The sequence below is a fragment of the Phaseolus vulgaris genome, chromosome 1 (genome assembly GCF_051622355.1).
Source record: "Phaseolus vulgaris cultivar YP4 chromosome 1, ASM5162235v1, whole genome shotgun sequence".
Lineage (NCBI taxonomy): Eukaryota > Viridiplantae > Streptophyta > Magnoliopsida > Fabales > Fabaceae > Phaseolus > Phaseolus vulgaris.
In genome coordinates, this window is record NC_143498.1 from 48,377,906 (window position 1) to 48,401,947 (window position 24,042).

The 24,042-nt window shown below is 32.3% G+C and overlaps 2 protein-coding genes across 2 annotated transcripts; both read right to left on the reverse strand.

Moving 5' to 3' along the window:
• Positions 1-296: 296 nt before the first annotated feature.
• Positions 297-3,333, reverse strand: LOC137814543 (transmembrane protein, putative (DUF247)). Its single transcript, XM_068617339.2, has one exon. The coding sequence runs from the start codon at positions 2,972-2,974 to the stop codon at positions 1,619-1,621; it is 1,356 nt and encodes a 451-aa protein (XP_068473440.2). The 5' UTR covers positions 2,975-3,333; the 3' UTR covers positions 297-1,618.
• A 4,939-nt stretch (positions 3,334-8,272) lies between these two features.
• LOC137814544 (uncharacterized) lies at positions 8,273-12,214 on the reverse strand. The gene is made up of 3 exons (XM_068617340.2): positions 10,412-12,214; positions 9,653-9,845; positions 8,273-9,020 (listed from the first exon to the last, which is right to left on the reverse strand). Exons 1-3 carry the CDS (start codon positions 11,237-11,239, stop codon positions 8,503-8,505), a joined length of 1,539 nt encoding a protein of 512 aa, XP_068473441.1. The 5' UTR covers positions 11,240-12,214; the 3' UTR covers positions 8,273-8,502.
• Between the last annotated feature and the right edge of the window lie 11,828 nt (positions 12,215-24,042).

Sequence of the window (24,042 nt, forward strand, 5' to 3'; positions counted from 1 at the left end):
ATTGTGTCGGTCGATAATAGTAAAATCTCCACTTCAGTTCTAAATAAAGATTTGGTGAGATTAGAGATTCTTTTTTATAAGCAATATACAATAACCATTTAAGAATAATTTAACTCTTATAAAAGTATAAACATCGTAAACACATAATACCATTCAAATATTTACCTTTCAAATATTTAAATGTTTGAAGAAATAAAGTAGTTTAAATAAAATCTGAGAGAAATTTTCTTTAACATTCCACTAAAATAAATAGACAAACCAAAGAGAAGAAACACTAAAAAAAAAAAAAAAACTAATTAAGGGAAACTTAAACATTAACCAAAGTCAAACCTTCAACTAACACAAGGAAAAGGTTTCAAAAAATTTCAGAACTCCTCGTTAAAAAACTATCTTATTTCTAGAAGACTTAAAAAAAAAACTTTGTGAGAGTGGTGAATGGCAACGGAATAATCTAGCTCCTCTAATTGCAAACTTTCTATTCACCTGGGATCATTCATCTTTGAAAATGCAACGCCATTTTTTTGTCTAAAGCTTGATAAGCAAGAATAAACGCTCAAATTAAAGATTCCCAGTAATGAATGAGTCTGAAAAGAATTAAAGAACTAAGAGTAACAAACTAATTAAGTTCAACAAAGTCTCACTATTTCTTGTCGTCATCTTTAACAACCTCTTCGGTAGTGACATATCGAACCTTGAAGCGCCCAAGCTTCTCTGAACAGGTTGCTGAAGACCACGGGAAGTGCTGTTTTGGGTTTCTTCAACTCCTCTCTTCCTTTCTTCACTCAACATTTCTTCTACTTTTATTTGGTCTCTGAAGCTCGCTGGAAGTTTCTCGTACTCATCGAAAACGCGATTCACAAGCTTAGATACAAGGGCGAATTTCCTTTGTCCCTCTTCATCTTTTACCATGCTTCTCGTGTCATAGCTATTCGGGGGTCTTGCCGGTTGAGGAAGTTGATTTAACACTAACTTTTCACTCGAAGCAGTCATGGGTATTAACGAGGTGGATGCAAAGGGAAATTTGTAAAGTAGGGTGGTTCTGTTCTGTTGTTAATGATAGAAGATGAACTATGAGGCAAGTTTGGTGCATATACAATGACATTGTAATATATATATACATACACACGCGAGAGTCCTATAGTTAGATTCTGGGTGATTTCTTTGAAATGGCGCTGACGACTTAACAATTCAAATGTTCGTGATGGTCAAAGAAAGAACATGTACTTGGTCTTCCTTGTAGAATTGGTCATTTTGATTCCTTGTTATTTGGGCCAAATAAGACGTATGACAGTAAACTACCTGGGAGATTCACGAAACCTTCCATGAATAATGGATATTTTGTACTGTAAAAATTTCAAAATCATTCTGAATTAAATTTAGACAGCCCTGCCACCTTTCGTGTCCCAATTGGATAACATAAAGGCCCATAAGTCTCAAACACATACCAAAAGGACAATCATATATACATATCCGTAGTTAACTATATTAATTCAATTAATCGAATTTGAAACACATGGTTTTCTCTATCGTGTTAAATTTGTCTTTCAGTGAACCAGAAGTCAACAGTGATTTTTGGCTACAAGATTCTAAACTATTCGTTGACGCCTGGAGCGTGGGATCATTGTTTGTTGGAGTCTTGAACATACTGAGAAGCCGCAAAGTAGGTCTGAGCCACAGTGAGAAGCAGCAATATGGAGGCAGCAAGAAGAGAGATAAATGACCATGGTGTATCAAAGTAAGTGTACTTGAAGCTAGCCCACTGAACATGCCAACTGTTTCTGTAATATCTGTGAACATCATTGAACAACTTGGACAAATAACACAAATCCAAATCAACCGCCACGTCTTTTCCCGCGTTGTTGATGAAGCTCGCAACTTCTCCTTCAGTCCCAAAGTGGTTCTCAATCATGTTCCGATCACACAGATACTCAACGTCCCTGTAAGTGTTCACGAGACAGTCCAGGAGAGTAACGTAGGCCGTGAAGTGCTTGGAGCAGCCATTGTAGCACTGCTCAAACGCCACACAGTTCAGCAAAAAACAACTCATGAAATCGTCCATTGTAAGCGTTGGCATTTCAATCACGCCGCGCCTGAACGTCACGTGAAGGAAACTGTCGCTTTCCTTGCCAGGATTGATCTTAATCCCGGCTCTACGAAGCTTGGAGACGCAATGGATCACGTGGGTCGGCGTGGTGACTCTTTGTCTTGGCTCTGTAGTTTCTTCGTGGTTCGGAATGAAACTCGAACGAACCAAGTCGAGTAAGTGTTTTCCCTTCACGTTGGCCCACAAAACATCATCTTCTGGTCTTTGCAACGAGTTGTTGAAGAACATCATGGCGAGAGTTGACAGAGTCCACGTTGACTTTTCTCCGGGTAGTTTTGTAACTTGGAATAACTGGTTCAGAACGAAGAAAGGGATCTGGTTTTCAAGCTTGAGAAAATCTCGGTAAAAGAAGGGCAATATCCACGCCATGGTAACAAGAGGGTCGTCGCGTTCAAAGGGTACTAATGCAGCGACTTTGCGAAAGAGCTCAACGATGAAACACCCGTCGAGGATCATCATTTGGATGAAGTCGTAAGAGTCAAGGTGGATGGTTTCTGAATAGCACTCTCTGGCTTCTGATTCTAAAGGGGCAAGGGCTTTGAACAAACCATCTAAACCCAAACCTTTGGTTTTGGTTCTGTTGAGAAGGGAACCGAGGTAACGCCACTTGTGTTCCTCGATCATGTTGAGACGAGGTTGGGCGCGGTGGTATGGTCCTATGGACACGATACGAGGTTGGTAGGCTTTTCCGTTCATCTCGATTAGGCTCTGTGGAACCCTGAAGATGCAGCACGATGTCTTCCCCGCTGATTTGTTTAGCAACTTGGGATTCTCCAAAATCTTTAGCTCCATCGAAGCCAACCTGTCTGGGTCTATTACCTTCCAGATGTCTATTGTGTGCTGATCATTGCCTTCTTCCTCCATATCCATGCTATTGGATGGTAAGAACTTGTTCTTATTCTTTCACACCACCTTTTTTATCTACATTCATCTCACAGTCGCTATCTATTATATATAATAAGAGAAAAGTAGAAGTATCAAACACTGTGAGAGGCAATGTGTCCACTTTTCTAGTGGTTTAATTTTTACACCGCTATCGCCATATTTGAAGTTTCAATTTGTTTTGTCATAGTAAAAGGAGATTAGATTATTAGATTATTTTTTCTTGGCAAGTGTCAAGAAATTGATCTTTCCTGGAAAAGAGGGTGCGTCATTTGCTTGGACTTGACAACATCAGAATAAGAAAACTTGATCATACTTTAGATTGCACCTACATAAATTGGCATTAAGAAAAACAAGTCCCATAGTTTGCATTTTAAACTGATATCAATATAAGGGATTGAATCCCTCTTTCAAAAATGACAACTATAAGGATTAAACTAAATATAAATACAAATTGTTTTAAATATTAAATTATATGACAAAATATAAAATGATTCAATAAGACATAATAATATTAAACTTATTCTTCAATTATTTGCTTATCTCTCATCCTTGAGGGTATACTTTTCCAAGTTTTCATTTTCTAATATGCAAGATAAATAATAAAATTATAACAATTAAAAGTTTTAATTCAAATTCTAAAAAACTTATTTTAACTTTTCATTTCAAATTCATGATAAATGGAAAAGGACAATTAGGATGTGTGTTAAAAATGTGAAGACCCCTTCTTACCATGTTTATTCAATATTCATATGGAGCAACTTTCTACAGTTATTAAAAAAAGTCAAGGATTGTGATGATTTCATCCGGTAGAAATTAGTAATGATGTTGAGTCTCATTTATTGTTTGTTAACTACAATTTCCTTATCTTTCAAGCCTTAATAAATGAGTGCAAACACATGATATTCTAAGGAAGTATGAAAGAGTTTCTGGTTTAATGTTGAACCTTCAAAAGTTAGAAGATTTTTAGCATAAACGTTAATAGGGGATACAAATGCTTTTTTGTACATACTAGAGTCAGGGAGGGGCTTATAAAAGGAAAATAATTGGGTCTCCCTTCCTTTATTGGTCAAAGTAAAAAAAAATCTACTCTTAGATTTGCAACACACAGACTCCAGAAAAAAATGTGGAGAAAAAGAGCTTTGCCTTAATTTGGAAGAGAGATTATCATTAAATCAATGGTCCTACCGGTACCTAATTATTGTATGGACAACTACTTGATTCTAGAATCTTTGGCTAATGAACTCCAAAAGATGATAATTTGTATTAATGGGGGTGAAGAAGAGACAACAAAGGTATCAATAGTTACCTTGGGATAAATTTTATGGGCCAAGGAAGTGTGAGGAATGAGATTTAGAAATATTTATGATTTTAATTTACCACAGTTGTGCAAATAAGGATGGGGTAAATTATAAAGGTGGAAGAGAAGAAAGGAGTGGTTCAAAAATTGTAACATGAGCACAGATTGGATATCATTGTACTTGGGGAGAGAAACATTGATAACCATTCTAGAGTTGGGAATAACACAGCAATAATCAGAAATGAGTAGTAAATGATACTTATTACTATTCAATGTGGGATTTAGACCAAATTTGGATTCCTAACCATAAGTCATGATTAAAACAAAAAAAGGTTCAGGGGTGGGTGGATTGCCCAAAAACAACACCATGTGCTAATCTTAAGGGCGATGTGTGCGAGGGAGATAGGGGACCATTCTTGCCTAATGGTAATAGTTGGAAGACAATTTTGATGGACCTGCTCGTCAGATAAAGGTGGGCTCAACGATGGTGAATTGAGGATCACAACAACCTCGTATATAGTACTCGTGAACAAAATTGCATGAATAAGATGCACAAAAAATACTATGTGAGCAGTGTGCTAAACAAGAATACAGAGTAAAGAAAAGAAAATTCCAACTCTGTAGTAACACAGAGATCTTTTTACTTTTTTCTGCTGTTATGAATTGTATGTTTAATCATACGTATAAATCCTTTATTCATAGTCTTTCAAATGTAATATAGGAAACATAATATCTAATAATAAAGAATATCCCTAATTATGAAATGTAGATGTTTTTTTAATTACTAAAATCAAATTATATCTCTTACAACTATCAATTTGGATACTATGATTTTTAACATCTTCAGTCAAATACTATCCAATTGACCCGTCCATCTCGTGGCGAAGTATTCACATGGAAGGTTATAGTTGGAATTGGAGAAGGATCTAAGGTTAGTGTTTGGGCAAAACTCTAGGTGCAGATCATCAGATGGTCTATGACTTGCTTAGATAGTGTATGATGTTCTTAGATAATGTATGACTTGTCTTGTTAGTTTAGAGGTTTCAATTTCAGTTTCTATTTTTCTGTTTCTCTTCTTCTCTTCTTGTACAAGTGGATGTTGCACCAATGCTTAGTACAATTTATCAACATATCAATAATAAGATTTATTGTTTTGTTTCTCTTCTTTGTTCTCTTCCTTCTCTCTTTTTCATCTTGTTTCTTTGTGAATAAAAACAAGGTACAGACGGCCAAATGACTCTCTCCTGAACCCTTAACAGTTGACTGCTAAAGATTTCATGGACAAGGACCAAAAAGTGTGGGATGCTAGTGTTATACAGATTCTTTTAATGATGAATTAAATACATCGTTGTATAAAGAGGTCTGACGATACTAGAATTTGGGTGTGTGAAAGGGATGGTAACGCCTCTTTAAAGAGTGCTATAAACTCTTCATGAATAGTGCTGTTGGCACTACTCATCTGCAGACAGGGAGTATTTGGAGTACCATATTGAATATGACTGTACCATCTAAGGTGAAAGTGTTTGTGTGGATATTACACAGGAAAATTATACCTACCTGCATGAACCTAAGGGACAAAGGTATTGAGTGCCCTGTTATGCTGGCCTTGAAAATGAATACCATCTATTCTTTTGATGCAGAAAGAGTCAGGAATGCTGCAAAAAGGTTACTATGTGAGATTGTATTATCAAAGCTATTGATGAACGATAATACATGAAAGATGATAGTGTATAGAGGTCTGAATTGGAATTGGAACTGAGTTTTAAATATGTATCATCTAATCCTAGTTGCCTGTAATCTTATTTTCTCTGCTAGCAGCCCATGTAAAAGGTAAAAAGCAGTTCTATTGTCATGGCAGAGTAGTGTCTAATGCACTGTTCTAGGTTGGACAGGGAGTTTTCCTGATTTTGGAAGTAACAGGACACTAAAGCAAGTCAAGTTTCAGCATGGGGAAAATGAATCCGGAGAAAGCTCCAAAAGTCTGATTGAGGACTGCTTCAGTAACTCACATCCCTTTTTTGATGATATCAACTGCAGTAATCTCAAATTCTGTCCAACTGCAGGTTCCTATTTGCCAATGTAATAAATCCATTCAAGAGTAGACTCACTTGGGTTGCAGTTTGAGAGGATACCAATTTTGATGGTATGGGGTAGGGAGATAGGGACATTGTTTTATACTGTTTTGTGTTCTGAATCAGCATCATGACATTATGCTTAAAAAGATAGGAACGAGAAAGTCTGGGAAGGTAAAGAGAACAGAACCAAGCAAGTGAAACATGTGGGCACCCGGTCCATAGATGAATGGAGTAGGGCAAAGGCTTTGGCATAGGACAAAAACCAGAACAATAGTGCAGTTCCTCGTGGGCAGTGGTGTCCTCCTATTGCAGATTACATAAAATGCAACATTGACGCTGCTTTTAATAATATTAAGGAGTGCACTAAGTGAGGCATGTGTTGCATAGACGAATGTGGTGATTTTAAGGGAGCTTATACAGAATGGAAGTGAGCATGCTTGGCTGTTTTGGAAGGTGAAGCTCTAGGTCTGCTTAAAGCTTTACCTTGGCTTGCGGTACAACATTACACGAATGTGACACTAGAGATGGACTGCGAAATAGTGGTGACTTAAGTGAAAGGACATGGATCAAATTCTTCATATTTTAGCTGTCATTATTTCACAGTACAATTATTTGCTCTCCCATAATCCAAACTATTCATGTGAGTTCGATAAGAGGAATGCAAATACTGTGACTAAAAAAAAATGCAAATATTGTGACTCATTCTTTAGTTATGGTGACTATGGTGACCGCAGAGGGAAGTGCTAAACAATTATTAGAAGATTCTTACTTCAATCTACAATTTCATTGTTAATAATATGAGATACAGTTTCAGTAAAAAGGAAAAATATGATATAACTGGAGGAAATTCATACTATTTCCATGGGCCCAAAAGTATATATATAATGTGTATAGTGATTTTCTACTCTTGAAGCCAGAACCCAAAGAAGCATAATTTATGTTCAATTGGATTATCCTTTAATTGTTAGAAGTGGCTAATACTGGTTAACACAACTACTGTATATCTAATTTAGTCAGGTAATAGATTAGCCAGTTAGTCATACCCATTTGCTTACTTGGCGTTTATTACACCTCTTCTTAGTGTAAAAATTGTAACTAAAAGAATAGTTGGAGTGTTAAGTTAAAAAATCAATAAATGATTCTTTTAGATCACTGTAAGATACATTAAAATGACAGGAACATTAACTGTTACACTACTTTTGAAAAAGAATAGCATTTTTAACTCTTTAACCAATCTCTATTTTTATTAAAAAAACACTAAATAAATTGTATTAGTGCAATTTTTAATTTAATTTGTTGGTAACAATTATTCACATCATGAAGATGACGTGTTTGACCAACAGTGTCACAATTGAACAATTGGCGTTCCCCAGGAGAAACACAAATTTGAAGGTTCCAAATGATAGTGATCGATGAGTGGCAGCAGAAAAGCATAAGCAGAGATGCCACCTGGAGTGATTAGAAAAAGGGAAAAGGCAGAAAGCAAGATGCAAATTAGACAAGTTGTTTATCCATCAAATAATAAAAGAGACCTTGGAAAAGAAAAAACATGAGATTAAACCCATAAGTCGCTGTCAAATTCCTCCTTCCTAGACAAAATCATCAGATTATAATATTTCATTCCCTGCCTCTAATTCTTTTACCCTCGCTGCCCCAATGCAAATATTCCTTCTCCAGACATTTATACAAAATTTTCATGACAAGTTTTAGTCTGGTGAAAAGAAAGGGAAAAATCTTATCAAGTCTCATCTGTCAATAACGTGGTTAAGCACTTGCTAGTGGAACATGAACTGAAGACACATTAGCATTAGGCTTATGCCATGAATTTGAATATATGATTCTCATATCCCATCCCTTCATTAAATTAAAACACCAAAAACAAAGTATCATTGTAAGAAAGGGATCAAGATGTGTACAAACTATATTACTAAATTAAGAAAGGTGACTTACAGCATCCCCACAACCAGCTACGAACATGAGTCATGTACATATATACCCTGATTATCTTTATGGGTTACTTTTTTTTTCTTTTCAATTACTAGCCTATCAATACCCAATACATGCAAGTCAGACTGTACTCTAAAGAATAAAGATAAATCATTCATTCTGAGTTCATCGGCTGCTTCAAAATTTACCCCCAATTAGCATACTAGTTCCTCTGAAAATTCCTCCACCAGAAAACCGAAGATAGCACACTCAAGCTCCCCAGCCATTTTTCTTATCTGCTCTACATTTTTCTTCCACTCACCATCCTCCCTAGAGAAGTCATCTTCAATCATCATATCAATTGTGTTGGACTCCACTTCTTTCCACAATTCCAACCTCTTGCATATCCTTCTTATCACCATATCCCTATCTTCCAAGCGATCAAGTGCTCTCTCTTCTTCCATTATGATATCAGATACCAGCTTCTTAAAGTCATCTGGGATTTGCTGTCTGTCGTAGATCCTTGACTGGCACAGAGCTTGCAAAATTACCTCTCTAAAGTCATTTTCTTTACGTGAAGTTTCCTTATCCTCATTTTCACAACCTTCCTCTTCCATAAGTGTTTCATCCTCGTCATCGTCTTGATCATGCATTCTTCTCTCTAGTTCTACCGGGTCCAACTCTGCCAGTTTCTCAAATCTACGAAGCTTGTACAATAACTGCTGCTTGACTCCTGTAAAATTCAATGCTATTAGTAGTGGCAAATCTTGAATTGATAGTAAAGTACTTGTTCTATGTATAAATCAATTGATGACAGAAAATTTTCCAACTGCATTCAGAACCATATACCATTAACATGCAGAGTGGTGGGACTGTAGTATATATGTAGAATTAAGACCCAACTTTAACCAGATAGTAATATATATATTGGTAACAAATGTAAGATTATATGTGTGCCTTGCACTATTGGTATGGAAGAAACAAGGTAGGAATTTGATTGCTCATATGTTATCCAACAAATTGAAGGCAATGGTGGGAATTAAGACTTGTCTCCTAACAAGAAAAAAGTGGGACACATTAAAATTTATAACCAATGGCCTTATATCTAGATGTAAACGATCCACAATAAATGGGAAATGCCGTTTGGATGTAGAGCAACTGTGATCTTTCGGATGGAACCCACGAGGATAGCACGGTTAAAGATCAGCACAATCACATCACTACATCAGCAATTAGCCCCTCCTCTTATTGTATTTTGTGACAGACAAGCAACTTTGAAGAAGTGTGTACGGTGGTGCGTTGGTGGAAAACGACCACACAACAACAAACACAGAATGGTACAAAAATAAATAAGCAGTGACATACTCTGTACAATCGCATAGCTGCACTCCAAATCAAAACGACCCTCCTCTCCTTCATCACCGTTGCCATGCCCTTCGTCATCGTCCTCGAACGGTGGGTCTAACACACACACTGGACTGCACTGTTCCTTATCTTCCTCCTCTTCTTCCCCTGATTCGAATTTCTTCACCCTCTCACCTTCATTGCTTTCTTTCTCCTATTAATATCCACACACAAAAATCCATTAGAATATTAACATAATTTTTTTGTAGTGGGTTATTTGGTAAATCTTTTTTTTTTCCAACTGATTTATCATCCTTTGAAAGAGTCATTTACCAACAACCCAGTACTAGAATAGTGAAAAACATAATTTGTCACTCTTTAGGAATGCAATTTACCAAACAACCCACTGGAAGAGAGAGAAAAGATTTGCATGGCAGAAACACGATCGAAAAGTACAATTATGAGAAAAATCAGAAAAACAACAAAAACCCGAAATTGACATATGTAACCCTCCACAGTCCTCACAGGGCTGTTCTTTAACAAAATTCGGAAAGACTGATGGCTATGCTTGTCACCGAAAAGCGACATTCCGGCCAAACTCACAGACCCACGTTCCATTACCGACAAAATCAGAACACCACTCAACTCACGAGTCCTGTTTTTTCCTCGTCAACTCACTCGCCATAAATCAAACCAGGTTCAACATAAAATTAAAAAACAAATTACCATAATATATATACGTATAATAATATAATAAGAAGAAGAAGAATAAAGACAAACCTCAGTTGCGTGGCGACTTGGCGAGGGAAACTCCGGCGTGTGGTGGCCGGAGGAGGGAGAATTGGTTTGAAGAACAAAACGGAAAGGGCTTTCGCAGAAGCAGGTGGAGTTTTTGTGATTGGTTAAGAAGTGAATCTCTTCGGAGTAGCCGCTACTTGAGGTTTCCAGGTCGAGGGATTTATCCTCGTTGGTCTCTGACCAAAGAGCACTACTAGTTCTACCATTGTAAGAACACGCAAACCCCACTTCACACACACTCGCATTAACATTCACAGTTTCTTCATCCTCTTTCTTGTTGGAACTTTTTTTCCTCCCAACAGAGGAATCCCACCTAAGAATATCCTTGACGGAGACCTTGACGCTTCCACCACCCTCTATCTCGCGCTTTTTCTGGCTCCGTTGCGTGAGTCTCTTGTAGAGGGAACCCAAGAGGCCGAAGGATTGAGCTTTCGTTTTGGGCCGTGAAGCGGGCGAGGAGTGTTTCTGGATCCTGACAGCGGCTTCCAGAAGCATAGACGCGGTTCGCGAAGGGATGTGAAGGAAAATAGCGTTGGGGGATTTGCAAGGGCTTTTGGCTGCGGAAGCGAATTCGAAGAGTGGAGATTTTCTGAAATCTGGGGTGTCTGTGAGGGAAAAAAGACAAACACTTTTGCACAAATTCCCCGGGAAGTTTGCGCTTGGATTGGTTGATTTGCGTTTCTTGACTTGCAAAGTGTTGTTGGGGAAAGGCCGTTTTATCTGGCTTCGCCTATCGGAAATGTACTTGGTTAGAAGAAAGGGCTCTTGATCCTCCTGAAGTAGCTGGTGCAACAAGTACCTCTGAGCCATAAGGGAAATGCTATAATGAAGAACCAAACAAATTAAGAAAAGTGAAGCCTGAACTGTGTTCACACAAGAGAAGGGAGTGAAAGTGCGAGAAAGAAAAACGAAACGAAATAAAATAAAACAAAAATGGCGTCCCCAGGGGAGAGAAAGAGAGTGAGAATGAGGAGAGTTTGTTCTTGATTCAAATCAAGAATGGGTTATAAGATCGAGGCGAGAGAGAGAGAGTGTGTGTGATGAAGTAACTGGTTTGGTCATAAACCCATTCATTATTCTTCTTCTAAAATAATGGGATTTTATTTTCCACTCCCAGCGATTTGCGCCGAAAGCACCCTTCCCACAAACCATGTAAAAACCAAACTCTTGCTGCTTATTGCTAACTTACTCTTATTAATAAAGATATTTGACTCCGGTGACATTTTACCCAGCACAACACATGTGCCTTGTCCATATTATTGTTTCATTTTTTTTATCATGTTTTCAAATTATAAAAAGAAATTCATCTAACCCATCTCAGCTATGGATCAAACTCACACATCAACCTCATGTTCTATTAATTGCATCCAGGTTTTTGTTTTATATGTAAGTAAAGACAAGGCATGACTAAGCCCACTGCACCACTTCTTAGAACAACAACATACATGTTTGAACTACATCTATCAATGTTTCTCCACCTCCATATCCTTGCCCTTCTCTTTCACTCTTTCTCAAACACACAACACATACTTTTTAAAACAAAAATAAAAATAAAAAAGCGACAAGTTAAACAAACCAACTAATTGCCCGACAAAAAAGCTTAATCAAGTTTAACTGTTCATTAACTAAAAAACCTGTGATATTCTCCCAGGAACGTAAATTAATTGGAGATGAAACCACACAAACGAAAATAATACTCAAAAATGCATTTTTTTAATGCAAAAAAATGTGTTCAGTGCATTTATCGAGTGTAGGATTTGTGGTAAATGAAAGTATTTGGTTTCTGATGATAAATAAAGACAGGCTTCCCTTGAAAACTAAGACTAATCAAAATATTGTTCAGTCATGTCAATCTACTAGTCAAATATCATGTGTAATAATGGACAAATTCTTTCACCAACACCAGATGAGTGAATTATTTAAAGAAAAACGATGACATCGAAGATAAAAGTCTTTCACGTTTTTCAAGTATCTCAACATGTAACGAACCACATTAAAAAATGGTCTGTATACAATAAAACAAATGTTTAATCCGTTGTTAAGTAAAACAAACATGTGTTTAGCAAAAAAAAATAATCAAAAATTAGTTCTCCTTCACTGATCCTTAGCTCAAAAATTGGGGTCGAAAGACAAATATGTTGTAATTAGGATCCATGAATTCATCAGAAACCAATACAAAGTTTACACAATCTTGTTTTTATCTATGTAAACAATTAAACCATGCTCAGAGGGCTTTTCAAACTTATTATTTTGTACTTTATATTTATATTATTTATCATCCTAAAAATACTAAAAAAAAAATTATGAAATAGAAACCAATTTTTAGATACCAAAATAATTAGTTGTAATAGTAATTAAATTAGATACCATTTTAGAAACTAAAAAAAAAGTTTCTAAATTAGTTTTAATTATTGTTAAATAGTTTCTATATTGGTATGTAATTAGTAGTCAAGGTTTTAACTACCAATTATTTAGTTTATAAATTTGGTCTCTAAAACCTTGGTTGCTAATTAGATACCAATTTAGAAACTATTTAACAATAATATAAACTAATTTAGAAACCAAAATTTTGTTTAGTTTCTAAAATAATCCCTAATTATTTTGGTCTCTAAAAATTGGTTTCTATTTCATAATTTTCTTATAGTGAAAAAAAGTAAATTATATTTTTTTTGAACAATTATCTTTATAGTGTTTTTATATAAGTATTAAAAAAATTAAATACTTTTTTATTTTTCAAAACAAAAGTTCATTATGATGTATTTCATTTTACAAATCTACTATACCATTAAACAAATATGACCAATTTTGATTATATAATATTATATTTTATTAACAATTTTAATTTACATTTTTAAATTACTGCAAGATAAAAATAAAGTTTTGAAAATTAATGTTTCACTAGGTTTAAGAAAAAAAAGTAGAAGATGTTTTTAAATAAAATTTATTTTGAAGTGAATTGCACTTTTATCTCTGGAGAGATGTTTAATTTTTTTCTGTGTAAAATATACACTATAAGATCTGAATAAGAGACATACTTTACTCCTTTTAATGTCAATAAATCTCTTAGTAATAGTGAATAATTACGTGTGCCTTCTAATATTATTTTAGCTGTCTACAATTTTCAGCAACTTTAAACATCCATTATTGATTTTTATGGATGTCGAAATCAATTAAAGCTTCGAGTATATCTGTTTTTGACGTTTTAAAAACAAAACCTATGTGTTTTATCATTCAGGATTGGTGGAAGGAATCAATGATAGATGATTAACACTAGCTACCAATAATGTGAATAGCCACAACAAGAAAAATGTTTTGAAAAGCTTATTTACAGTAGACTCAACTATAATTTATATTTATCTTTAAAAATACAATTAAAAATGAAAAACAACTGAAGTATCTCTATTAACAAGTGCGTTGTTGTTGTGTCCGATATCACATTTCATTTAACTTCTTTCGTCTTCATGAAATGACATCATAATTATCTTCTTCTTTTTCTTAGTTTCTTCTTTATGTTTCTCTTGCTGAAGTTGGTATCAGAAGAGGCAAAGAAAGTATGATTATTCATATTTTGAAGCGATGGAGTGAGACTATATGAAAAGTCAGCAATAATTAAAAGTGGTAACATTAGACATTGAGAAATGAGAGAACACACATAGAGAAAGGAAAACGACAAAAAAGGGTTTGAGGAAGATGCTTGCCTTATTTTGTGTCACATACACACTTCCACAAAGCGAATAACCGGATCTTGACCTTCTAACTCCAACTTTTCTTTCACCTTTTCCTTTTCTTTTAAGACAAAATAAACTATAGCACTTGTTTTATGTAAATTAAAACTCAACTTCAAGAATACTTTATAATATAACACTTGTTTTAATTAATTGATTTTTTTTAAGACAGACAGCGTAGGACAATATGATAAGAATTAGATAGAATGGGTATTCCAAATTTAAGTTGATATGGTAATGGTGTGTGTATATATATAGTTCCACATTGAATATGATATAATATTTTTGATTAGGTTCTACGTTAAATGATGGGTAGAGAGGGTACTGCGGATCCTGCAGTGCAGTAGTATCTCCTTTTTCCTTTTGTGAATTAAGCCCGTCTGGTCCTTTTCTATTTCCACTAACTTCACCTTTAATTTAAATTTCAAAAAAGATGCAGAAGCTTTGGTAAATTCTCCAAACTTTGAGAATTGTCTACTGTACCACACTTCTATATCTATGTTTTGCACTGTTAAAACAAAAAATAGACAGGGATTGTCTCGCCTAGGGAGGAGTGACGCGTGACCCACTCCATTTTATGGTCTCAGAATTTTCGCTCACTTTTTGTGTAAAGTGTTTTGCCTTCCAACTTTCAAACTCCAGTGTCTTTATTTTTTCTTCTCTTTTATTTTAGTGTCATTTTTTTGTGTGTAAAGTGCTTGTCTGGTCACTGGGGATTTTTGAGTTGATTTTTGACGTACGAGTCTCACCCCACGCTTGCACTAAATCCAAACCAAGTCAATTTTACGCTTCACACAAACCCCCATATGGCTCAATCAAGGAGTCAGCAAATACCGTCACTATCTGTATGTAACTATATGCTCATCACAGATACATTTCTTGTTTTCAATATACAAAAAAACGATATATGGTTAAGGACAAGAAGGAGGGAAACAAATGGCACGTCTTTAAGACCATTCAAAATCCAAATAGTACAAACAAATATGGACCTTTTTCTTTTGTTGGAGATGGTGTAGATACACTCACATTGCATTTTGTTATGTTTCAAAGTTAAGTAGTTTAAATTATAACATTCAGAAAACATTCATCCTTTTATTTATGATAAAAAATATATTTTATTATACTTAAAACAATTATATACAAAGTTACAATTCGTCTCAGTTATAAAATTAAGTTAATAGTATAAAAAATTTCAGTTAACACGTCGATGAAAATAATAATTATGTAATAAAATAAAAGCACACCAAAAATAATTGTTAAAAATGAAGAGACATGACGATTCGTATTCAAACACGTAAATGATATAGTTTTTGAGGAGTTAAAGAACCTTCATAAGATCATTTAACATTTTGGCAGGCTACAAGGTTAGGGGATATGTACCATTAGTTAGCCTAATCTGATATTTAATGGAGATGCAATATCTAAAAATAATGTAATACATTCAATAAAATTATCTAAAATTTTAGCAAAAAATAAGATAATATTTACTTGTGATACTTAAAATTAGTTAAAGAAAATATAAACTAGAATTAGATAATATTCATTAAGATTTAGAGGATAAGAGACAACTAATTAAAATTTATAAAATACATATTTAATTATAAATAAATAAAATGTGGAGTTTTCTAAGCGTAAAGAAAAAGATGATTTTTTCTAAATATTATAGTTTCGTAAAATTGTACACAATTGTAAAATTATATTATTAAAATCTCGGTTAATTATTATTATTATTTCGTACCGGACCTTTTAGGCAAAGAGTTTTAGAAGAGTTCAATCATATACATAAAAACAAATTTAGCCTATTAATCATATACATAAAGAAGATGGAAAACAATTTTAGCCTATTAATAAATAAAAACATCACAAAATTTGTAATAAATCATGGTAAAAGCCAACAAATTTATCATATACATGGATAGATAGATAGTTTATTATTAGATGACAGTTATTTCACATTACGGGTGCATAGTTTCTATTCTTTGAAAAAGAAAAGTTGAATTCAAAACTACTATATATAGTACCGTTAGTCCTTTTGTTCCATTTACTAAATGTAGTTACAAGACCATGCATGAAAAATAATAGTCTCCTCTTGTTTGTACAGTGAGGAGGTCGTAAGTCAATTATTTTTGTTGTTGAAATTGTTAATCTCAATACAAACAGAACGTGCACCTAACTACGTGGCTTATGTATATGTAGTCAAACAAGTAACTTTACAGCAAAAGATACAAAAGCATAGATTAACCAAGTAATAACAAATGTTCCGCACGCTCATTTCTCGCTCAAGGCTACAAAATACCCAAAAGACACAAGAAGCTCACAAACCCAAATAAAGATTTAAAATTACAAAGTTCCAGTTCATCACTGGAGTGAAAATCTTCCCACAATAACATCCTCTCTTTTTTTAATTCACACTCACTTCCATGTGTCGGGCATAACCTTATTTTAAAAATCCAACCACGCAACATGCATAATTACAACAAATTTGACATTCATTAATTAACTATTTTTCTCTTTGCACGTTTCACTATCTTCTCAACAAAGAGATAGCTATTAAGGGTAGTGAGCCATGTTTTTTCTTAATTATATTTTAGTTTGATTATTTATTTATTTTATGTTATTTCATCTCACAATTAATAAAAAGGTAATTAAGTTTCTCCATTTCTGAAAATGCAACTATATCACCACTCTCTACTTCATTGGTATAACATAATTATAAAAGTTTCATAACAAAAGGGTCATTGTGAGAATCTTCGGCCATCTGTCTATCTTTGTTGTTGAAATATGATTTGCTAATTAGTGGGTAATATAATCCATCCACCTGTTAAACGCATGTCAAAGTGGATTACTACTTTTATCAAACTAATCATTATCATTTTTTTTAATTTTATTTTTTTATTTCTTTGTTTTTCTTTAATCCGGTGTAAGGGGAGGAATCCACTCTCTCTTCCTTCATTCCCTAGCTTTCGTGCTGGAAAGTGGTGGAATAATGGATTAAGATTGAATTTAGAAATATGGTGATCATGGTTACTCTAGTTCATGATCACCTGTTAGCAAAATAATAACAATGCACTCAAGAACAAGTTCGTGTAAAGTTTATAAGACATAGAATATAGCTTCTCCCATTCTGTAGCAATTATTTTGAGGGTAAGGGAAACTTGGATAATGCTATTATTATGGAGTTAATACTTCTATGCGCTAATGAGTGTGTGTATACGAGAGGATAAGTGGAAAAGAGAGTATTAAGTGCTTGAATTATATATTGAACCAGAACATATTCATTCCAATATTATTCATTTCTCATATCTTTTTTTTATTACGTCAAACAAAAAGTTTGGAGAAGTTAACAGGTGGCAATACATAAGCATAATGCACAAGCCAAGTATAATCCTTTTGGTGAAGTTGGATTCCATTCCATTCCATTCCGAATACCCTTTCTCTTCCTTTACTATATTTTTATTTTAGATTAAATATGTTTTTAAGTCTATCTACAATAACACAGAAATGAGTTTTACACTTTTATTACAATGTTAAAATATTTATAACATTGATTAAATTTGTTTTTTTCACTATACAATAACATGTAAATGAGTTTCAACTATCAGTCAAACTTAAATGTTTTAATATCTTAGTTCATTTCTATTTGTCACATAATTAAAAAAAATTGCAAGATTCATTCCAACAGTTTTTTTAATATAAATAAAAATATTTAAAATTTAGACTAGAAAAAAAAAACAATTTCACATTAAACTAGCTTAAACATATTTATTGGTTAAATTCACCACTGAGTTTTATTTTTGTAAGTGAGACTAAGACCAAAATACAATTAACTAAGAGTTACAATGTTGAACCATCTACACTGGAAGACGAGGAGAAGGACATAAACAGTTTAAAACTCGTATACGTGTTAACATCGACGGAAGTCAAGAGAATTCATCTTGGATTATGTACGTTGGTGACTGAAAAAATGGAGATAAGGTTCGAAACAGATTTGAACCAACAAGAGTTGTCGTAGGCTTTTCTTTTATGTTTGGTGTCAAATTTTCAAATATGAACATGCTCAACTGTATATAAAAATCATTAAGAAATTATAGTTATGTGTTTTTCTCATGTATTACTCTATTTATTAATTTTTACTTGACGATAAAATTTACATTTCAAAAATATTTTAACATAATTATTGTCACAAATATATCACCTTTTATTTTTATATTTTAATCTAAAAAAATAAATTAAATAAATTATAACTAATTAGAACATTTAAAAAATGTTACAATTTTTATAAAATACAAACCAATTGACTTGCGAATTCCACAATTTTTTTTATTAACAAGAAAAATAAATAAATATAAATCTATTTAATCTAAAATAATTACTCACTTGTTTTTAAATGAAAATGTGTAAGTCAATATCAATACACCAATTAAAAAAAAGAAAAAATAAACACATCAATCTAAAAAGGAAAAATAAACGGAAAGAGAAAAAACAAACTGAAAGAATATCACAACATAACTTAACCTAACAGTTCAAAATAAAATCTATAAATATTTATTTAGTCTTAAGAAATCCTTTAATTTTGTTTATTTCTTTGATTAGAAAAAAAGTGATATGCACCACCCCCAACACCTAGTTAGGTATGAACAAACCCTACACTCACTCTAATGATAGTATAACCATACAAAAAAAATCATACACTTATCTTGCTGTTAAAAACTTTTCATGTTCTTTTCAGTTATACAATACTAAACGAAAATCATTTTAGCGAATATTTATGTATAAAAGATAAAATATACCTGATATTAATTTTATTATATTAATATTATTATTATTAATATTATTACTATTAATATTATTATTATTATATTAATATTATCATATTAATATTATTAATTAATTTTATAATGTTAATAGTATGCATTGCATACCTATTAATTATGATTATTATTTTTAATTATTATTTACTATTATTATTTATGAATATTAATTATTATTTTATAATTATTCATTTTATTATAATATTATTTATATTATTAAAAAAATTATAACTATTAAGATTACTTATATTCTTAATATTTTTAATAAAAAAATTTATATTAATAATTAATAATAATATTGAATTTATTTTTAGATATAAATTCGTGTATAAAATTTGTGGATAATGTAAAATTTACATATCGATAAATATTAGTGGGTAATAATTTGTAGATAAAACGGAATTTACTTATGAATTTATATTCGTGTATAATATACGTAGATAATACTGAATTTATCTACATACTCGGATATGTGAGTAATATCCATAAATAATATTGAATTTATCTATTGATTGAGGTTTGTGCAATTATTAGATAAATTTGATTTTTTTCAGTGATTTTGGACCATATGATGCAATGAAAAAGTATCAAATTGATTATGGAGAATGAAAATATTTCTCACACTTTCATGTAAATATTATTTATTTGTGAGTAAGTATCTCGATAATAAAGCTACGAACTCTATATATATATATATATATATATATATATATATATATATATATATATATATATATATATGGTGCAACACATGCATATGCAAATTTAATTCGATACTGAATTTGATCGTGAAGACATGCTAATTCTGTGCTATGAATCTCGTTAATCAAAATAATAAGGAAACATTAATAAAGTAGGTGTTTTCTTATTGTTGCTGGTTGTCACAGATTTGTCTCAATAATTCTGATGCATGAATGAAAATAGGGTTTGGCAGTTTCTAAAGTCGAAATATTTGTGGGATATGCAATGACATGATGGCAGTTATTCCTATCTTGCTGGTTTGTTTGTGGATATATTCATAAGGACCATGTCAGTTTTCCCTTCTTATTATTTGGTAAGTGCATAGCAACATATATACCCTAAAACTTTTTGTATCAACTCATCTAGTGCATCCTACTTTGAGTATAATAAGTAATCATGATCTATGGTGTATGTTCTATATATCTTCACACTGTTTATTCCAAAACACAACTATATATTATTATTGATGGCAACCACCTACCCTACACTTCCACGTATGTAAAAGAACAAGATAAGTTATTAGTTTAATTAATTATTGTCGGGATTTAACATGAAATGGGTTAGGTTTGAGATTCCTTTTGGTAAAAGTTGAAAAAGACGGTAGCTGAACTCTGAAGCCAGCAAGATTATCGATGGCAGCTGGTAAATGATGAGACCCTTGTTCATATATTTCATACACCACACATGCTACAACCTTTTCGAAAAGGAAAGGGTTTCACTTTCTCTTCTGGTATTAATTAGGTTATTATCAACAACTACTATGGATCTCTTTTTCTTTTTTTCCCACTCACCAATTAAGGTCCTGACTTTTTTTTATAAGAGAAGAAAACACTTGTTCTTTAGATAATCCCCTGTTAATTGTGATGTTGAAAACTTGGTCTATGCGGTGTGTCCCCTATTTTGCATTTCAAGTTTGCATTGTTTTTTTTACTAGCAAATAAAAAATATTAACAAATTGAAGTATATTAAGAATACTCCCACCCTTATAAAAAAACTCAAGATACAATTACTTTAAAAGTGTGTACTTATTGTTATTATTATGAAACTAGTAGTATTTATACATATATTTTAAATGTATAATATACTTAAGTTCAAATCAGAAAATAATCGTACCATGTAACAAAATGGCATAACTTATGAGTGAGATAGGCAAAAGAAATTGTCAAATCTGGAACAAGTGCTATGTAAACACAAAAGATAGTGTTAAGCAATACATCGGTTCAAAAAGAACCCCATCTAAGGTCACTCTTAGAAGAAAATGTATTAAGGGCAAAAAGAACTCAGACACCAAACATTCCAAATTTGATAGTGCAATGGCTGCCAATTGGGACTCAATGGACCAAGGCAAAGCATATGGTGAAGGAGTGTCCTTTGGGACTCAACATTTTGTCACTCAGTCCATAACCTAGCATAAACATGATAATCGAGTCCATGAATGATAATTAACTTTGCTCAATTGTGGTAAAACAAGAATCATACTTGAGTATACTTGAGTTTTTTAGGGTGTAAGTAGTAAGGGGTTGGAAGAACAGTTCATTATGTATTGGGTGTTGTCGTTGATGATTCCATGCAAGGAGACGATTAAGAGAAACAAAGAAGAACTAAAGAACATCAAAAAAATAGGAGAAGGAATAAAAACAAAGACAAAACAGGATTTAACCCGCTCTGATACCATATTAAATATGATATTTCATGCTTAAAGTACAACAAGATACAATTTTATGAAATACTTTCTATGTTGTAGGCAACACAATTCATGAACATATGAAACTCGTGTAAATAATACATGAAAACTAAATAAACTCCATTTATTAAAGAATAGAGTACAAAATCTCAAGGCTTATTGGATGGTTCTTTATATAGAAATCAAAAACAAAAAAGTGTTTACTAGACCAATCATCTAGACAATACTATACAATAACTTACCGTGTTTTAAAAAATAAGCAATATTGAAATTTATTGTAAAAATATAAATAGGATAAAATCTGTTCTGCAAATTATGACATTTTATATATATTAAATACATTCTCTAAAAAATCTACTGTTATTTCTATCCTTTAAAAATTTGACATATTTTTTAAATCCTATTTATAATAACGAAAGAAAACATAAATGACATATTTAACAGGCATATTTTATAATTAAAAGTGGTTTTAGTTAGATGTACATAGTCATTTACTTAATTCATCTATTCTCATTACTAATACCAACCTAAAAGAATAAAAATAATAAGAAAATTGTGTGGCATCTTTAATGTTTTAAAAATTTTGTAGGAAGTGGTTTCAATGTAAAAGTATGATTTACAAAATCTCTAAATACTCTGCGTTAGGTATCATTTACTTTTTCTTTTCTTTTCTCATTACATGTTAACTGTTTTTTATTATTCTTTGGTTATCTTTTTCTTTCCCGACAATGCATACATACATCCTCTGGGGTAGAGAATTGTTCAATAACATCCAAACCATTAAATCGATAAAAACAAAAACAAAAAGTAACCGTTAACAAGAAACCTTCACTCTGAACATAGTTTCTATTCACTCTCTTAAAACCAAATTGCATATTAAAGTTGCATTTAAAGCGAAATAACTCTTACAACCTTTCTGTCCTGCGTTTCTCACATAAAATCCTTTCTATCGTTGCAGAATTTGACATCATTTTACTTCTGTTTTCTCTCATAAGTTTATTAAAAATTAACATTAAATTTAATTTAATTGATCTGAAAAAAAGTAAAATTTGCACGTAATTTTATTAATATTATCTTTGGTCGGCATAGGGTGTCCAACCAAACTTAAAAAACGATGACATATGATATAAACTTTAATTCTATTGGTACTTTGTTTTGTTCCAATTCGATAAACTCTATGTAATATAATATAGTTGGACTCCGAAGGGTACGAAGGATGCATGAGACAGTCGTATAATAATATTAACATAGGTCCCTCCCAGAGCAGACATCAAAATCTTTTCGACTTTTCTAAAATCTTTTACGGACACAGAAAACGTCTTCCAAGCTTTCAATTTGGGAAAACGACGCCCAAATTCAATTTCCCCTCTCACTCAAAATTTAGGTTCTCTTTATGTGGCCATGGAATTGGTGGGGTTTTTCCCCATGAATCAAACAAACATATGGAATTTGGTATATAATTTTTTTATTTTATTTACATTAAAAATTTTACTTTGACTAAAAAAAATATTTTATAATATATAAGTTATTACGAAGTGGACAACACCCCTAATGTCGAGAGTGACAGCTCGTACGTGAGACAACATATTATGGATCCGATAGTGGATGACACGATAGGTCTAATAAACACTCGTTAGGATATGATCAAAGTGTTTCTGATACTACGAAATGAACTTTAAACCTAACTCAACCTCATGAAACCGGCTTTTGAGGTGAGGTTTGCACCCACTTATATATAATAAAATATTTTTATATTTGATCGATGTGAGATCTTCGACGTAGATATAATAAAAAAAATCATTTCTTAATAATTTATAATTTACAAAGATTTTTTATTATGTGGTAGATGGAGCAAAATGGATGGGATTGGAAAGAAAGAACCAATAATGAGGCATGTCGTGTAGGATTTAGGAATGTTCCTCCATACTGCAATTGGATCCATTAGCATGCAAGTGATTTTCTTCTTTCTACAATATGAATATAAAATTTGTTGCACATAATCGAATCCAATGTTCGTCTTTGTTTTGAGAATCATGGTAGTGAAGACATAGAGGTTTCTTCTTGTTTGTATTGGATTTGCAAGGTACTCTCCATAATGATCAATTTGTATTATCAAATTCAATTTTCAATTCACCTATCTTAGACCGTTTAATTCCTTGTCGGGTTCGATGTATCAGTTCATAGCCACTAACTACAAGACAAAATACTCAAATTAGTTTTTTCTTCCTCTCCATACATGTGAATTTAATGTTTAGGGTTTAAATATGTTTAAGATATATTAATAAAACTAAAATTTATTTCGTAAAAACTAATTTGTCTAACCTTAACATGTATATAAAATAGAAGATGCTGAATCAGAAGTAAAAGCTGCTGAAATTATAAAAAATAGTTGAGTTATGTGAAACTTTACCATTTTAGAGTTGAAGATAACAATAGTAACGTATTTATAAATTTTATTTTTCACTTAAATTTAATTTAAATTACACATTTACAACTAGTTTTTCCAAATAGAAATGGAAAATAATATAATAGAATTTTTTTAAATGTTTTATATAAATAAATAAAATCTTATTATTGGTGAGTTATAGGAGATTGGAGAAAGTAAGAAACAAGTTGATTAGTAATATATCATTCATATCAAAATCAAATGGC